Here is a 19,379-nt window from a genome sequence, read left to right on the forward strand (position 1 = left end):
TTCCTCGCCCAGTACTTCGGTAACTCAGATTGCTGACTTTCTGTTACATCTTCGAAGGAAATGCAATTTTGTTATCCTCTACCATCATAGGATACAAGAGTACGCTATGTAACAACCGTATTCATGGCACTAAGACTTGGACCTTCCTAATGTTAAAGACCTACAGAAACTTCTCAAATCGTTTAAAACATCAAAGCAACAGCTCCAGCATTCACCAGTTTGGAATCTGAATATTGTCCTGAAGTTCATTATGGGTGACAGGTTTGAGCCCTTGCATTCTTCCTCATTTCAGGATCTCACGATGAAGACTATTTTTGGTCAGTCTGGCGACAACTCACAGAGTCAGTGGGATTCATGCCTTTAGCTTAAATGATTGGTTTTTTCGAGATCACAAAGCTATCTGCTCATTGCAGTTAGGCTTTCTCGCCAAGAACGAACGCCCTTCTCAACCTTGACCCAAGGCTGTTGAGATTCCGAAACTTTCGGATGTAGCTCGCGAGGAGTTAGAGAGAGTCCTGTGCTCAGCAAGAGTCATGAAGATTATATCTAAACTGAACGAAAGAGTTGCGAGGCTAGTCGGAAGCTCTTTGGTGCTCGGTCTAGAAGTCCTCGTTACAGATGTTGAAGAATGCTCTTTCATTCTTCACCAGGTTCTTAATTAAGAGGCTCATGCACTTTGCTGTAAGGCAGACTGCAAGTTTTTATAAAGGCTAAGACGCTTGAAGCTCAAACTGTAACAACTTCGGTGGCCTTCAAACAGAATAGATCGTTGTAAAGCAATAAGAGCACAACCTTTTAGAGGAATAAATCTGTGTTCGCTTCACATTATTTGAAACGTGTCCAGACTCTTTATGAAGACTGCTACACTTTGGGACCATTCGTAGCAGCGAGTGCAGTAGTGGGTGAAGGATCTACCACTACGTTCCCCTAACCCTAGTACCCTTTTTCTTCTCTTGGAATTTTTATATGTTTTTATGGTTGTACGTAATCTTTGATTTGGTCAGGTGGTCATTTTGTTCCTTGAGAGTGCCCGGAACCAGGGTATTAGTTGAGGTCCTGTCAGCATAGAGATTTTCAGCCCCCTGGGTGGATCGCTGGATCTCATAAGGATAGCAGACATAATGAGGCAGAGAATCATTGAAGTCAGCTTCCTTAACAGCTACGAACCCTTAAACTTGTTTTAATTTACTCATTAAGTAATATTCCAACACTATAGCTGTCTCTAGCCCTCCACCAAGGGTGTCAATCAGCTATTTTTATATAACCAGCAGTTAAGTTTAATCTTTAAAAATTATATTTTCATAATATCGTCGACGTTGTTGTGGCAGAGGCTTCCGATGAGTTGTATCAAACCTCTGCTCTTGATGTTGCTGATGTAGCTGAAGGCTTAGTTCCCCCCTCCGAACATCCTTCGAGGGAGGAACTAAGTCCAACGGTCTCTCCTGCCGGTGATTCTCCCCCTCGGGGGAGTTCACTCACAGAGACTCCTCTTCGGAGGACTGCTGATGGTCAGCCCGCTGACCCCACGGCCCCCAGAGGGCGTATAAGGCGTAAAGCCCGCCTTCCTCTTTGCCGTAGAGGCCTTCCTTCACCTCACAAGGGTGTTGAGAGGCGCCTCTTTGGTTCATCATCTCTGCAGTCCGCCGCAGAGGAACCTCGCCGTCGTTCTCCGACTCTGGACCTTTCCGCAGATCGTTCGCGATCTCCTTCGGTGGAAGGTTGTCCTTACAAAGGGCACGCAGACCTTCCACCCGCCAGACCTGCTGACCTGCCGTCGCCGTTCCTGGCTGCTGACGCGCTGTGGGCGCCAACTCATCCCGTTGTAAAACGGGCAATGGTCCCTTCGGGGCACAATGGGCTTTCGCACAAATTTGTGCCTAAGTCCCTTATGGGCCAGGTCTCCCCTGCACGCCAACGATCACCTGCGCGTCAGCGCTTAACTGTGCGCCAGCGCTCACCTGCGCGCCAGCGCTCTCCTGTTCGCCAGCGCGCTACTGCGCGGCAACGCTCGCCGATGCGCCAGCGCTCTCCTGCGCGTTAACGATCTCCTGGGCATTCACGATCTTCTGATCTGGGCGCAATGAGGAAGGTAACCTCTTCCCTGCTCGCCAGCGCTCACCAACGCGCCATCGGACCCAGCCTGCGCGCCATCGCGCGCAGTCTCCGACATGCGCCCACAAAATTGCACACGCGCGCCCACCTCCACAACCAGATATGTGCTTTCATGCACGCCCGCGCACAAGGGATATATCTCCTGCGAGCGCGCGCCCAACGTTATCGCCCTCACGGGCTCTTCGGCCAGATCCTGCGCGCCTGTGCGCGGAGCTCTCATCCAGCCTTTTGCGCGCCCTTTGCCATCTCCAGCCCGCGCCATCGCTCGCCCGCACGCGCTCTCGCGCTCGAACAATCTCCTGCACGTGACCCAGGGCAAATCCCATCGCGCGATCCCCAGCACGATCCCACGCGCGAGGCTGCTGGACAATGCGCGCCAGGTTATCATCGTCGCGTTCCCCCCCCCCCACAAGCGCAGAACAGCGCGCCCGCTGGAGGGAGGGAGGATTCCGGATAGATCCAGGGACTTTTCTCCTTCTTCTTTTCAGGCAAACCCTTCTTTTGGTAACTCCTCCTAGGGATCGAATGATCACCTTCCCTCCAGAGGGAGTTTCCAGTCAGCAGCCTTGGTTTGGGTCCCTGGTCAGAGCGGTCATGCAGGCTATTAAGCCTGTTTTCTCTGAGCTGGGCCACAAATCAGTGGCAGCTTCTACACCCCTGAAGAGGAAGTCTAGCCTTCAGGCTCAAAGGAGTGGACATTTCTTCCTCGCTGGAACTTTCCCTACTCATACGAAGTTATGAACATACCTGCCCTCAGTCGGAAGTGAGACCTCCTCCATATAACGTGGTTTGAGTTCTCAAAGAGACCTCCCTACGAACCATTACTCCAGGCTTCAGATCTTCACCTAACTTGGAAGACGGTGTTCCTACTAGCTTTGGCCTTGGCCAAGCGAGTCAGTGAACTTCATGGTCTCTCGTATGACATCGCCCATTCAAGGGGATGGGTGGAGGTAACGTTCAGATTCGTCCCTGAGTTTGTTGCTAAGACTCAGAATCCGGGTGTGCCGGACCCTCGGTTCGACTCTTTCCAGATTTCGAGTCTTCGTTCTGTAACAGATGACCCAGACCATCTCCTACTGTGCCCAGTAAGGAGTCTGAGGCTATATCTCAAAAGAACGGGTGCAGTTCGTCCCCAAGTGCAGGCATTGTTTGTGAGCACTGGGAGAACAGAGAGGAGGGTTACCAAGAATACTATCTCGGCATGGATTTGTAGGGTGATCCATCTGTCCCTGAATCCTGACCCTCCTCCGTCACGTCACCCTAGAGCACATGATGTCAGGGGCGTAGCTACGTCCCTAGCCCTCAAGAAGAACTTTTCAGTGACGCAGGTTCTACAAGCAGGGGTGTGGAAGCGTCAGACGACCTTCACAGCCCACTACCTGCAAGACGTGACCCACAGGAGGCTCGATACGTTCTCTATCGGCCCTGTGGTGGCTGCACAACAGCTGGTTTAAAACCTCAGGCTCCTTAATGGACGAGTAGCAGAAGGTTGAGGGCATTGTTACCTGGTCTTAGTCTGCATGAATGAAAAGGTTTGTCTGGCCCTTATTCTTTTCTTCATCCTCCCCTCTCTTGGGGAAAGCAGCATCCTGGGTCCTCAGCACAGCTGATCTCAAACCACTGCAGGTAAACCATGTTTCCTTGTGTTCCTAGTACTATATTAAGCTAATACTGTCACGTCCCCATACCCTGACGAGGTGGTATTGGTAGAGTCCTAGCCTAAAGTTTCCATCTAAAGGACTACAGGTCAACTTCCTAGCACGAGTCACACTTCATACCTTCACACACAGCTTACGTAGGCCGCAGCCCTTGCGCAGCATGGTTCTAGCGAGGTGCAGGGACTCCTTATTGTTGAGTGCTGACACACTCGGATACTGAGTCCCTGGGCAAAGCCAAAAGCCAGTACTGGCTGGGACTTACCACCCTTCCTAAGGGGTGAGTCACCCATATTAAATAGCGTGGTTTGTATTTCAGTTACGGAACAAATGACAATTTCGTAGGTAATTTGTATTTTTCCTAACTATACAAACCTTAGATATTTAAGCAAACTTGCCCGCCAGCCCTATCCCCCGTGAAGTCCTACCTCTGAGCAAAGTGAGCTCAAGCACAGGTGTGTGTGAGGGGGGGGGGGTTTAACCCACGAAGACGTCCCCTCACGAGTTGTGGTTGACGTTGCACGTAACGATCGCCCTTATCATGGGAGAGGTGAGGCCAAGTTCTCCTCATCCTCTGATGACGTTAACGTCAGTAGAAAAAACTGGCGTCAGGATTCCAGACCTCTCAAGAGGAAGTTAATCCCTTCAGATCAAAGTCAACGTCCTGGCTGCAGTCATTGGAGCAGTCCAGAACGTCTGCCTTCATCGGATGAAGGTACACCTGCCAAACATCCCCTTAAAACGTCTGGTATGGTTGCTCTGGAGACCCCTTTGCAGGGTCACGGTTCTGTGGTTTGGTCTGGACGTTCCAGACGTGACGTGAGTGCTGTTGCTCCCGTTGTCATCAATGACGTTGCGGAACGGACGTTACCAAAGTCACGCTCTGACACACTTGTGACTGACCCTAATTTTAGCATGCTGCAGGACATGCAGATGAGACTTTCCTCATTCATGCAGTCTTACCGTCCAGCCCATGAACGACAGGAACCCTCGCTTGCGGAGCGTCACGGTTCTAATAAGCGTGACCCTTCTCACCATGCTTCCAAGCGTGAAGTTTCACGTCACACTCACGTGACCTCCAGTATTCAGCATGCTGCCAAACGTGACGCTGAGCGTCAGGTTTGACGTGATGTTGAACGTCAGTCGATGCAGCCCCGACGTGACATCGATCTTCCTTCTCTTCCTGCTACCCATCGACAGGCTTATGCAGGCTGTCAAGCTGTTCCACACAGTTCCCGACACTTTGTTGATTCTCCGCCTCGCAAGCATGTCGACCTTCCGGATGAAGTTTTTTCTGAGGAGGAAGTGGATGATCCCCTTTCCACAGCTGTACCTTTGGATACCTTGTCAGAGGAAGAGGAACCTAGATCCTCCCAACAATCTTTAGATTTTAAAAAGATTATGACTGTTTTTAAGGAAGTTTTTCCTTCACATTTTGTGCCTGTTGCACCACGCTCTCCTCCTTCAGAGTTCACTTTAGTGACGTCTACACAAGCTCCCCTGTTTACTAAATTGGTGCTCTCTCGGTCGTCTAAGAGAGCTTTGCGTTTGCTGGGAGACTGGTTGCAGTCCAAAATGGAGTCTTGACAAGTCAGCCTTTGCCTTCCCCCCAGCTAAGCTTGCTTCTCGTTCGAGCGTCTGGTATGAGACAGGAGAAGTTCTCGGCTTGGGAGTACCTGCCTCTGCCCAGGGGGACTTCTCAAGCCTGGTAGACTCTCCTCGTCATCTGGTCATGAGACGCGCGAAGATTTTTTGGACCACTTCGGAACTCGACCATCTGCTCAAGGGCGTCTTCCGTGCCTTTGAAGTGTTCAACTTTCTAGACTGGGCATTGGGAGCCTTGAGTAAGAAAGTGTCTGTTTTTAGTAATAATGAGCCTGTGGTTCAGATTATGTCCTGCATGGACAAAGCCGTAAGGGATGGATCTAATGAGCTTGCTGCTCTTTTTACGGCGGGTGTCCTTAAGAACAGAGAGACGTTGTACTCCTTCCTGGCTACGGGAGTTACTCCTTGCCAGAAGTCGGAGCTTCTGTTTGCTCCGCTTTCTCGTTCGCTTTTTCCCCAAGAGCTTGTGAGGGAAATAGCTTCATCGCTAGCCTTGAAGGACACCCATGACCTGGTATCTAAAACGGCTCGCAAGGTGCTGCCTTCGTCGTTTTCAGGCAGCAGACTGAAGGTGGACACCCCTGCATTGAAGTTTATTCCTCCCTTTCGTGGTAGAGCCTCCAACAGAGGCAACTCTCACTCTGATGGAAGACGAGGTAAAAGGAGGGGAGCTAGATCAGGTCGTGGCAGAGTCTGACTGCCCTCAACTTCAGACAGCAGTAGGGGCCAGATTGAAGAACTTCTGGCAGGCTTGGGAGAGAAGAGGAGCAGATCAGTGGTCCGTCCTCTTGTTGAAGGAGGGGTACAAAATACCCTTTGTAAAGAAACCCCCTCTAGTCCAAGAGCCGATAGATCTCTCTCCCAGATACCGGGAGGATGCAAGAAGACAAGCTTTGCGCCTACAGGTGTCCCTTTTGTTAAAAAAGGGGGCTGTGAAGAAGGTGCTAAACCACAAGTCTCCAGGCTTTTACAACCGCCTCTTCCTAGTTCCAAAGAACTCAGTGGGTTGGAGACCAGTGCTGGATGTGAGCGCGCTCAACGCGTTCATTCTGAAATCAAAGTTCACAATGGAGACTTTCAAGTCTGTGCTAGCAGCAGTAAGGGAAGGCGACTGGATGGTCTCTCTAGACCTCCAAGACGCATACTTCCATATCCCGATTCATCCGACCTTCCAACACTATCTAAGGTTCGTATACGGGAAGGAAGTCTTCCAATTTCGAGCTCTGTGCTTCAGTCTCAGCACCGCCCCTCTTGTGTTTACGAAACTCGTGCGGAACGTGTCGAGCTTCCTACATTCGACAGGTATCAGAGCCTCCCTATACCTAGACGACTGTTTACTCAGGGCGTCGTCCTTCGATCGCTGTCTGAAGGATCTCAGATTGACTTTGGCCCTGACGAAGGAGTTGGGTCTCCTAGTCAACGAGGAGAAGTCTCAACTGACCCCATCTCAAACAATTCTTTATTTGGGGATGGAGATACGGAGTCTAGTTTTTCGGGCTTTTCCATCGCCCACAAGACTAGAACAAGCTCTCATAAAGATTTGTCTTTACCGAAGGAAGGGCATTTGTTCTGTAAGGAAGTGGATGAGTCTGCTGGGAACACACTCGTCACTGGAGCAGTTTGTTTCCCTAGGGAGACTCGATCTTCGCCCTCTCCAGTTTCACCTCGACCAGCATTGGGACAAGAAGAAGGGCTTAAAAGCAGTGACCATTCTGCTTCCAGAGACGGTCAAGAGTTGCCTGAAATGGTGGGACGTCAATCTCAGACTTCAGGAGGGCCTCTCTCTAGCACACAAAAACCAAGACCATGTGTTGTGCTCAGACGCCTCGGACTCGGGGTGGGGAGCAACACTAGGCAAACTAGAATGCTCGGGTCTATGGACCAAAGACCAGGAGAGTCTTCACATCAACCAGAAGGAGCTTCTGGCAGTTCTTTTGGCCCTTCAAAGTTTCGAAAGACTAATCCGAAACAAGGTAGTGCAAGTAAACGCAGACAACACCACAGCGTTAGCCTACATCTCCAAGCAAGGCGGGACCCACTCGCAATCCCTTTACTTCACTGCAAGGGAGCTTCTGGTTTGGACGAAGGAGAGAAACATCACCTTACTAACAAGGTTCATACAGGGAGAAAGGAACGTGATGGCAGACTGCCTCAGCAGAAGAGGCCAAGTCATTCCCACAGAATGGACTCTGCATCAGGAGGTTTGCGAGAAACTACGGCGGATATGGGGACGTCCGTCCTTAGACCTATTCGCAACCTCGAGAACGAAGAGGCTTCCAACATACTGCTCTCCAGTTCCAAATCTAGAGGCGGTCCACATTGACGCATTCTTGCTAGACTGGTCTCACCTGGAAGTATATGCGTTCCCTCCCTTCAAAATCCTTTACAAAGTCCTAAAAAAGTTCGCCTCTCACGAAGGGACCAAGTTGACATTGGTTGCTCCCCTCTGGCCATCAAGAGAATGGTACACCGAGGTACATCAATGGATGGTGGACATACCAAGAAGCCTGCCAATGATGTTAGATCTGCTCCAGCAACCGCACATGAAAAGGTTCCATCAAAACCTCCACGCTCTTCGTCTAACTGCCTTCGGACTATCGAGAGAGACTCGAAAGCTCGAGGCTTTTCGAAGAAGTCAGTTAGAGCGATTGCCAGAGCAAGGAGATCCTCTACCATCAGGATCTACCAGTCCAATTGGGAGGTGTTTCGAGATTGGTGCAAAGCCACCTTAATTTCTTCGCCTGATACCTCTATAGCCCAAATAACTGACTTCCTGCTACACCTTAGGAGTGAACGTAACTTTTCCTCCTCTACCATTAAAGGTTACAGGAGCATGTTGGCTGCGGTTTTCAGGCACAGGAACCTAGACCTCTCGAACAATAAAGACCTTCAAGACCTTCTCAAGTCCTTCAAGACTTCCAAGGAGCATCGGATAGTGACACCAGCTTGGAATCTGGATGTTGTCCTGAAATTTCTTATGTCTGAGAAATTTGAACCTTTACACTTAGCCTCTTTTAAAGATCTCACTTTAAAGGCACTTTTTCTAGTGAGTCTAGCGACTGTGAAGAGAGTTAGTGAGGTTCATGCCTTCAGTAAGAACATCGGCTTCTGTACTGGGAAGGCAGTATGCTCCTTGCAACTTGGTTTCTTGGCCAAGAATGAGCGTCCTTCCCATCCATGGCCGAAATCTTTTGAGATTCCCAACCTGTCAGATGCGGTTGGTGACGAGATAGAGAAGGTCCTGTGCCCTGTGAGAGCTCTTAAATTTTACCTAGACAGAACCAAGAATTTACGAGGCGAGTCTGAAGCCTTATGGTGTTCGGTCAAAAAGCCTTCCTTACCGATGTCAAAGAACGCCTTGTCGTATTTTATCAGGTTCTTGATTAGAGAGGTTCACGCTCACTGCGGTGAGGCTGACCTTAGATTGCTGAAAGTAAGAACACATGAAGTCAGAGCTGTGGCAACTTCAGTGGCTTTCAAGCAAAATCGATCCCTACGAAGCATTATGGACGCAACCTTTTGGAGGAGTAAATCTGTATTCGCTTCACATTATTTAAAGAATGTCCAGACTCTTTTCGAGGACTGCTACACTTTGGGACCATTCGTAGCAGCGAGTGCAGTAGTGGGTGAAGGTTCTACCACTACATTCCCCTAATCCTAATACCTTTTTTCTTCTCTTGAAACTACTGTATTGTCTTTTTGGTTGTATGTGGAGACTGGGACAGTCTTCCGCAATCTTTTGATTTTAGCGGGTGGTCAAACTTGTTTCTTGAGAGCGCCCATATCAAGGGTATTGGTTGAGGTCCTGTCATAGGGGTGTTCATCCCAGATATGACAGCTCCTAGAGGTCTTTCAGCCCCTTGAGGGGATCGCTGGGCTTCATAAGGATAGCGGACTAATGAGGCAGAGAATCATAAAAGTCAGCTTCCTTATCAGGTACGAACCCTTAAGTTTGTTTTTATCAAAACTCTTGAGTTATATTCCTATGTTGTTTACTGCTGGTCTCTTACCCTCCACCAAGGGTTTCAATCAGCTATATATATATCCACTGGCTAAGTCTAATGTTTAAAAATAATATTTTCATTATGAAATAAATTTTTGAACATACTGTACTTACCCGGTGGATATATGTAATTAAACTCCCTCCCTTCCGCCCCTCTAGAGACCTATGGGCAGAGAAGACCTGAGGACTTGTGGAATGGTTCCAGTATCTTGGCGAGTGGTAGCGCTAGTAGTACACCTAGCTTCCCAATCTACGATTGCCCGCGAGTTTTGAATTTTCTGCCGTACGTCAGAGACGTTAGCTATATATATCCACCGGGAAAGTATGTTCAAAATTTTATTTTATAATGAAAATATCATATTTACTTAAGGCAGAAATAACGTTAAAGGTGGTTATTTTTTCTCATTGCAGTAGGAAGTGCTTTAGTGTTTCTGCTTCAACAGCCAGACCTTCTACCAAGTCCAACACAACGTTTGGCAGCAATTACTATTCTACATGAATTATACAGAGGAGAGCCACCGCCTAATAACCCATTTTTACCTGTGTTTGTTAACTTATTGGTAAGCATCTTTTACATTTTTATCATTTTACTTTCTTTTAGTTATTGTACAGTAATTTGCTTTAATTTAAAGATTATTTAATCAAGAGGATGAAATTTCGTAATACAGTATTGATTTATTATTGGAATCCTTTTTCCAAGACCATTATTATTGATGTTCTTTTCTACTTGATATTCTTTTTGTGGTAAAGCACCCGCCAGATGATATAGTAAAAGGAATCGGTAAAAAATTAGAATTTGCTGGTCAGCTACCAAGGATCAGTCCATCAGAAACTGTCTTCTTATCAACCCTCATCTCCGAAAAAAACAGCAAAGAAGTAAGTTTACATTCAGGTAATTTTTAGAATAGTAATACTGTTAGTAATATATCACTTTACCTTAAGGGGCGTGACTTACGAACTCTGCTTGGAATTTTGGAAATTCAGGTTATTGGATTTTGCTATATGAACACTTATATTTCATTTGTTCCTGCACTATAGAAAAACCTTACGCTCTTTACGTAGGAGTATTATTTCGGCGCTAGCTGAAAACCTGCCAATAAGCTTTTACGAGGAGTAACTACCCTCTGCTAGTTAGCTGAGTCAGGTAGCTGGGGTAACCCACCACCTTGTTCACACCAGCACTAGTAAACACTCGCCACTTTTTATTTTTGCCCTGGTGGAGTATAGACATTATTTTACTCTTCCACCAAAACAAAATAAATATTTTCCTATTGAACTGGTCTAAAGAAAAATTTCCTTTTGATATTCTATTTCTCTTTGAAGTGTGACTGCTCATAAGATCCCTTAATATGTGGGTTTGTCCTGGCATTGATTGGCGCCGTTGCAACACCTTTTTGTTGGCCGAGCCGATGGATCCTCATGGTCTCTGCCCTGCATGTAGGGGTCACTCATGTATGCAGGAATCTCCTTGCCAGCTGTGTCAGGAGTGGCCACCCTCCCAGAGGGTAAGGTTCGGTAGGCGGCGGAAGGAGAGCGGAGAAATCTTGCCATCGATCTCCATTGACTCGACCTGCCCGTGATGACTGCTCGTACGTCCTCCCCTGGGGGTTAGACATGTACAAGTGGGGCTCGTGCGATTCAGGGACAACCTTACGTGTAGGGGCCTCCATTGCTTCCCCTAGCGAAGCAGCACCAGCTGCCGACGTAGGCGAGTCTCTCGGATGAAGCAGTTCGTCTTCTGTGGCCATCCATGGGGCTCACGGGTTCTCCGTGTAAGGAAAGGTTACAAGAGGTCTTGTGGTTGGGTACGCATTGGGAACAGACATCCCCCCAGGGGTCAATTACGATCTTCCCCCATGAGAGACTGTAGGTCGTAGAGTCTCGTGCGCGCTCAGCTGTCTTGATCTCAGCCTCTGGTTGCCATTATATTCGCTCTGCTTCAGCGGGCGGGTGGGCATGGGCAGTTGTTGACAAGAACTCCTCGGAGTGACTTGTCAGGTGCTACGGGGAAATCCCAGGGTCTAGCTTCAGCTATATCCCAAGGACAGTTCATGCAATTGGTCTTCTGACTGAGTTCGCTCAGCCAGAGCAAACTCAGCCGGAGGAGAAACGAAGTGAGCTGTCCGGAGGTCCGCCTGGTATTAGAACTTCATCACGATGGAAAGTCATCCTCCAACAAGTGTGGGGCGATCCCCCCTTACGAAGGAAAGATCCCCTTCACGAGCTCCTGTGCAGCAAGCTCCCAGCCCATGAGGAGATTTGCCGTCAGGTGCAAAAGGAGTTGATCGTCCTTTCCGCCTGTGGGAGAGACTACCTTTCCTTGAGTTCTCCCCACCCTCGCGGTACCCATCGAAAGGTAATGGATTCTTCTATCCCTTGCTCTAGTGCATCAGAGCACAGCTTTTCGGAGCTGGATGGTGATAATGGGAGGTGTTTGCCTGCATTCCTCTCCCTCATCGTCATGTCCATAGGGCACAGCATACTGCTACGTGCCATGCAAGGCCAAGCTCTTGCAAGCTAGCGCCTTCAGTTTCTCCATTTCGCAAGGAAATCCTTGCTATGCTGTTTGTGAGTGAGCACCCAGCAACCACCTGCCCTGCCTCTCCCTAATGGGTAAGGAAGATAGTGGAAGAAATGGTGAGCAAGAGTTTCTCTTCTTGATGTGCTAGGAAGTGGGTATGCTGACCAACTTCTTGTGGATGAGTCTTGTGCAGTGTTGCGCACTTTTATCACCTAGTGAGGGGGTGGTGTGAGCTTGTCTGCCTAAAAGAGGCGTGACCACTACATCTACTTACATTGTTCTTCTTGGCGAGTCTTCCCATATAGACTCACGCATGCAAAAAACTTAGCCTAAACCAAAGGCGAGTTCTACATTGTTAGTGCACGTGGCACAGAGGAAGAGGAGGGCACTCGGGTAGATGACACTTTACCTATGCGAGCTGAGAGGAGCGCTCATTCAATCGCGCTTTATCAACCCTCACCTCGCCAACGCGCTATAGTCGGCCTTCTTTACGAGAGGAACAGCAAGATCAACTGCAAAAGAAAGGTTTCCCTTCTCAGTCTGAGGGTTCCTACAGGAAAGTATACGGCGCTCTCTTCCGTAGGGAAAAAGAGCAAAAGGGCAAGCACAAGTTGACATCCTCTCGGCCCCTCCCTTTTCTTGGCACACCACCAAACCTAAGGAAGGAGGTACGGGGACTCAGTTGGGAATGATGCCATTCTTGAGAGATGCTCCTTGGTTTACGGACCTTGTCCAAGCGGTGAAGCAGGCGGACTCCGGACCGACCAGTTTTTCCCCGACATTTCCTTCCATGGGTATTTCTTCCATATCATTGGAATTCTCCAAGGGGAGTGATGACCCATCTGATCCTAGGTGCAGGTAGGAGATTACGCAACCACCTCCTCTCCCCTCTTCCTAAGCCTCAAGTTTCTTTGAGGTATCAAAAGTACTTGAACACCAAGGTACCCTCGAACCAGAACCCAGCCTGGGAGAGACTGGGAGTAATCCGAGTTGTACCACAGAGGAGGGAAAGGAATTAAAGGACAACACTCCCCTGCCGGGGGATAGCATTCATTCCTTGCACAAGCAGAGGATAGAGGTCTCCGAGGGAGATCATGCTCAAGGACAATTATAGGCTTTTACTTATAGGGTTGATTCATATTATCAGTCTAGTCATGCTCCAGCCGGGCATTGCTCTCGATTCGGTCTAGGCACTGGGGTGTACACATGTTCGGTTTGCTCTCGGTCCGATCAGTGTCTTGGCAAAATTATAAATATAAATAAAAAAGCATTATTGTATGTGAATATTGTTCAGTGAGACTATATATATATATATATATATATATATATATATATATATATATATGTATGTATGTATGTATGTATGTATATATTTTCCCTTATTCGATTGTAAAGACCTCTTGATAATATCCATTACTTACCGAACTGTTTGCTTTCCCACTGTAAGGACCGTCCGGCTCTGTCCCCTCATGGACTGCTGGCAAGTTCCTACCGGGGGAAAGTCGGCGTTAAAAGAAGCACACAACCCCTCACAATATTGTCAAACGTGTCTATATTTCATCATATTAACAGCTCTATTTAGCTATTGTTATTTAAACAGCAACCCTGACAACCCTTCAAGTCCATAAATCTCAGAACACTGTGATGCTTAACTTATAATTCCATCTAAAGGGCATCAATGTGGACTTTCCTAAGCACGTCCACTCACAACAACGACTATTGTTTGAAAGACCCACCTTTCTCTCCCATGCACTTGAGAGAGCGGCGGGAAAACAAACCGATGGTTCTTTTTTGTTCGTCACAAAGAGAATGAACATATAAAGCGTCCCACATAATTATTGTCCCTGAAGGAAACTTGCTCATTTGTAACTTTCTTATGATTTGACATAGCATAAGCTTCTATTAGGTGACCCGAAATTTGATTGCAAATTTTGAATTTACAACGAACAGTTATTCAAAGTTGCGCAGGGAAAAGTGAAATTTCCCTGCGTTTACACACATACACATACATACATACATACATACATACATACATACATACATTATATATATATATATATATATATACAGTGATACCTCTGGATACGAAAGTTTCTGCTTACGAAAAATTCAGGATGCGAAAAGTGATTCGAAGATTTTTATGCCCCAGGATACGGATAAAATTTCAGGATACGAAAACCTTACGAGATCCCAACTCTTCGCCGAGAGTAATTTTAAAAAGCGTGCGCCGCCTGACTTTGAACTTGGGTAGACTCACTTACAGCCTCCCGCTCACCCATTGGTTATCTCCCTACTCAGACGCTAGCTGACGCCATAAGATCCTGCTTTCCTATTGGTCGGCAACTATCCCAGCTTGCCTACGCACGGGCGTTTATCTCTCTCTCTCTCTTTTCGTTCCGACCGCGGTATCGTTAACAGACATTGTGTTGTGTGCTTTCGCTTGTTTGACTTAGTGTTAATATACAGTACATTCGTACGCCACGTGTTATCGTTAATAAACATTCGTTACTGTGCACTGTACTGTATTAGTGTTTACTATACATAGACTGTATATAACGTTACGTAGTGTATTATATTACGTATTACTGTAGCCATGGGTCCCAAGAATGTTGCCGAAGGAAAGAAGAAGAAGACGATGCTCTCGATGGAGACAAAACTTGAAATCATTAAAAAGTACGAGTCTGGCATGCGTTTAAGTGCGATCGCCAAGGAGTATGGCCGGAATCCGTCTACGATAGGCACCATCCTGAAGCAGAAGGCGGCCATCAAAGCAGCAACACCTTCTAAGGGCGTCACTATTTTCTCCAACAAGAGAACGCACGTGCATGACGAGATGGAGAGGCTGCTTCTTGTGTGGATCAAAGACAAAGAGATCTCAGGAGACACCATCACTGAGACTACAATTTGCCAGAAGGCCTCCGCCATTTTCGGTGATCTCGTGCGTGCTCAGGCCAAAGAAGGAGCAGGAGAAGGAACATCCCAGCAGGAACCCCCAGAGTTTAAGGCTTCTCGTGGGTGGTTCGAGAAGTTCAAGAAAAGGACTGGCATCCATTCAGTGGTACGGCATGGGGAGGCAGCCAGCTCGGACACGAAGGCCGCCGAAGCCTTTGTTAAAACGTTCGAAGAGTTGACTCTGCAGGAAGGCTACAGTTCGCAGCAAGTTTTCAATTGCGACGAAACTGGGCTTTTCTGGAAGAAAATGCCTCGTCGGACATTCATCACGGCGGAGGAGAAGAGGCTACCCGGACAAAAGCCTATGAAGGACAGGCTTACCCTTGCTTTTTGTGCAAACGCCAGTGGGGACTGCAAGATAAAGCCCCTGCTGGTGTACCATTCAGAAAATCCCCGAGCCTTCAAAGCCCACAAAGTCATTAAGGAGAACCTTCCCGTGATGTGGAAGGCGAATGCAAAAGCCTTGGTAACGAGGCAACTGTTCATTGATTGGGTGAATGTCTGCTTCGGTCTGCTGGTGTTGGACAATGCTCCAGCTCACCCTCCTGGCCTCGAGGAATATCTTCTGGCCGAGTATTCCTTCATAAAGGTCCTGTATCTACCGCCTAACACCACCCCTCTCCTCCAGCCCATGGAACAGCAAGTTATTTCTAATTTTAAAAAATTGTACACGAAGCATCTCTTCAAGAGATGTTTCCAAGTCACAGAGAGTACAAACCTCACTCTGCGTGAATTTTGGAAAGATCACTTCAACATCGTGATATGCCTCAAACTCATCGATCTCGCTTGGCAGGAAGTTTCGAGGCGTACCCTAAACTCATCTTGGAGGAAGCTGTGGCCTGATGCTGTCTCTGCACGAGACTTCGAGGGGTTCGGGAAGCCTGGAGGAGAAGCCGAGATCGTTGACGATCCTGAACCAATTCAGCAGTCTGAGGTGGCTGACATCGTACATCTTGGTACGTCCATGGGGCTGGAAGTTAGCGCGGAAGATATCGATGAACTTATCGAGGAGCACCACGAGGAGTTGACGACGGACGACTTGAAGGAGTTGGAGACGATGCAAGTGAGTGATGTTCAAGAGCAGTTCTCTAGCGGTGATGAGGAGGATGTTGCACCTTTGAAAACGACAGACATCAAGGAAATTCTTGCATGTTTCCATAAAATGGCAGACTACGTCGAAAAGGAACATCCAGAAAAAGTTTATACCAACCGTGCGCTTCAACACTGCAATGACGTTTGCCTAACGCATTTTAGAAATGTGTTGAAAAGTAGGCAGAAACAAGCTTCAATGGATAGTTTCTTATTAAAGAGGCCAGCGGTATTAGTAGGCCAAGACGAAGGTGAAAGTAAAGAAAAGAAACAGAAAAAAGAAAGAGATGAAGAAGTAGAAGGTGAAAGTAAAGAAAAGAAACAGAAAAAAGAAAGTGATGAAGAAGTAGAAGAGATTTAGAAAATAAGAAAAACATAAAGTTATAAAAAAGCAAAAAAAAAAAAATTCAATTTTAAGTTTTATGTTACCGTTAAGTGTTAAAGTAATTTTTTCTTTTATTTTATAGTTTTCCATACGTAATGTTAAGTGTTAATTATTTCTGCCATTTTTTTATTTCGTAAAGTTTAAGTGTTAATGTGTTAAGTGTGTAAATTACTGTACGTAGTCTGTCACTTGTTACGTTTTCTCCCTTATGCCATCCTCCTCTGCCGCGACTTCGCTATCGGACATCGTCTCAATCAAAAGGTAAGTTTCAACTTTTTTGTTACACTAATTAACTGTAACCTTTTTTTCAGAGTGTACAGGTACAGTATCAATCATTAATTTAGGTGTACGTACAGGTACAGTAACAATACACCTTCACTGATCTAAATGCTTTACGTACATACAGTACCGTAACTTTTATACAGTACGTACCGTAGTAAAGAAAACGGACCGTTTTCTTTGGGCTTGAGGGGGATAACTTGGCTATAACTACATTATTGAATAATCTCATAGTGGTTTCTGGAATGGATTAGGCTGTTTTTAACGGTTGTGTTAATTATTGAATGATAGAAATGGCTGCATTGCATGTTTATTACTACAGTTTAGCATGTTTATGAAAGAAAAGGTGACTTTTTATAAGGCTTGGAACGGATTAGGCTATTTACATGTAAAACGCGACTCAGGATACGAAAATATCAGGATACGAAACCGCATCCTGAACGGATTAATTTCGTATCCTGAGGCATCACTGTATATATATATATATATATATATATATATATATATATATATATATATATATATATATATATATATATACAGTGAACCCTCGTTTATCGCGGTAGATAGGTTCCAAACCCGACCGCGATAGCTGAAAATCCGCGAAGTAGGGACACCATATTTACCTATTTATTTAACATGTATATTCAGACTTTTAAAACCTTCCCTTTACGTAGTACTGTTAATAAACTACCCTTTAATGTACAGAACACTTAATGCATGTACTACAGTACCCTAAACTGAAACAGGCACAAATATTAAAGGCGATTTTATATCATGCGTTTCCTAAACACGCCAAAAAGCACGATAAAAAATGACAACCAGTGTTTTGTTTACGTTTATCTCTGATCATAATGAAGAAACAAATGCATTTACACATCTGTGTATAGGTTAGTTTTTGCATTGATTATATTGATTATATGTTGATTTTGTTATTACCAATGTTTTACTTAATTTTTCTTAGGACTTCCAAATAAATGAAATGAATGCCATTTATATAATGTTTTTCTTTATGACTGCCTGAAACGGAAACCTTCCATTTGTTTGCTGTACGCTCCATCTTCGATCGCAATAAACAAACGAAGGCATTAAACGCGCATGATGAAAGTGATAAATAATGATATTAAAAGCTTTTAGTAAATATGTTATTACAAATATTATTTACCGTATCTATATAAAATCCTACATACGTAGCAAAGTAGGAAAACAATTTTTTTTCTTTTTTTTTTTTGCGTTTAATCAACAATAACAAACTGCCGCTAATGACCGAATGATAATTTACGAGAGAGAGAGAGAGAGAGAGAGAGAGAGAGAGAGAGAGAGAGAGAGAGAGAGAGAGAGAGAGAGAGAGAGAGAGAGAGAGAGAGTTGTTTTAAATGTAAACAAAAAAATGATAGGTTATAACATGTATATTTAGACTTTTAAAACCTTCCCTTTACGTAGTACTGTTAACAAACTACCCTTTAATGTACAGAACACTTAATGCATGTACTACAGTACCCTAAACTAAAACAGGCACAAATATTAAAATGTTAGAATATTAAAGTAGTATAAAAAAATAAAGATTGTTACTGTACTCACCACGAAAGAAGTTGAAGAAAAACTTGAATGATGATGGCGATGAATTTGCTGCACAATAGAAATGATGATGATGAAGCTGATGATGTCTTCTACTGTGCAGCTAATGATAGTATTTTACGTCTTCAGACGGAGGTGTCTTTTCCTGGGACACCTCTTCAACTTCTTCCTGGGACACTTCTTCAATTTCTTCCGAAGGCATAGTAGCAGGAGGAACTGGCTCTTTTTAGCGAGGCTGGAAGAACATTGTGATCGGAAGTTGCTGCCGCTGCTTCTTTTTTCGCTCGAAGAGCATCCTGTAGGGAGTCATGTCTTCATCGATTTTGTTACAGAATTGCATAGAATGAACCATATCCTCGTCCCACTCTTGCAACAATTCTTTCAACTCCTTCGCAAGGTTGCAGAGCTTGGCAACCCGTTCTAATGTTAAGCCTGTTCCTTCGACATTTTCTTGGGTCTCTTCCTGTGTTTCACTGTCTTCTTCACTGGCCGATTTCGTCAGGTCTTCAAGGTCTGCGTCAGTTAGCGGCTGGGAATGGCAGTCCAACAACTCGTCGACGTCTTCAGTCGTCATGTCGCCAAACCCGTCACCTCCAATTATCGCAGCCAACTGCACAGATTTCCGTATTGCAGAGTGTTGAATCTCAGCAGGTGTAAATCCCTTGTCGTCGTAAACAATCTGGGGCCACAACTTCTTCCAGCTCGCATTAACAGTAGCAGGTTTCATTTCTTTCAGTGCCTTTTGGATGTTCTGCAGGCATTGTGTACTTCCGCCAGTACGCCTTCAAATTGAATGTTTCATCCTCATCATCTTGGGCAGCATCCACACACGCAACGAGGTCCGCCAAGGTATTCTTCGTGTAGAGGGCCTTGAACGCCCTGATAACCCCCTGGTCCATCGGTTGAATTAATGACGTTGTGTTGGGTGGCAGGAACTCAACCTGAATGCCCTCATGCGACAGATCAGTTGCGTGTCCACCAGCGTTATCCATAAGGAAAAGGATCTTAAATGGCAAGCCCTTCTCTAAGAGATATTTACTGACTTGCGGGATAAAACACTGGTGGAACCAGTTAGAGGTCAGCATCTTCGTAATCCATGCTTTTGGATTATGCATCCAGTACACGGGAAGGAGATTCTTATTTTTATTTTTCAAAGCGCGAGGGTTTTTCGATTTGTAAATAAGCCCCGGTTTTAGCAAA

The 19,379-nt window shown here is 46.1% G+C and overlaps 1 protein-coding gene across 1 annotated transcript in view; it reads left to right on the forward strand.

The window, feature by feature from the left end:
- Not11 (CCR4-NOT transcription complex subunit 11) overlaps positions 1-19,379 on the forward strand; it is a 190,761-nt gene that overhangs the window by 86,666 nt on the left and 84,716 nt on the right. The window contains exons 3-4 of the mRNA XM_068388797.1: positions 9,787-9,935; positions 10,126-10,251. Of these exons, the coding sequence (XP_068244898.1) occupies positions 9,787-9,935; positions 10,126-10,251 (275 nt within the window). The remainder of the gene's footprint in view (positions 1-9,786; positions 9,936-10,125; positions 10,252-19,379) is intronic.

This window comes from Palaemon carinicauda, chromosome 1 (genome assembly GCF_036898095.1).
Source record: "Palaemon carinicauda isolate YSFRI2023 chromosome 1, ASM3689809v2, whole genome shotgun sequence".
Classification (NCBI taxonomy): Eukaryota; Metazoa; Arthropoda; class Malacostraca; order Decapoda; family Palaemonidae; genus Palaemon; species Palaemon carinicauda.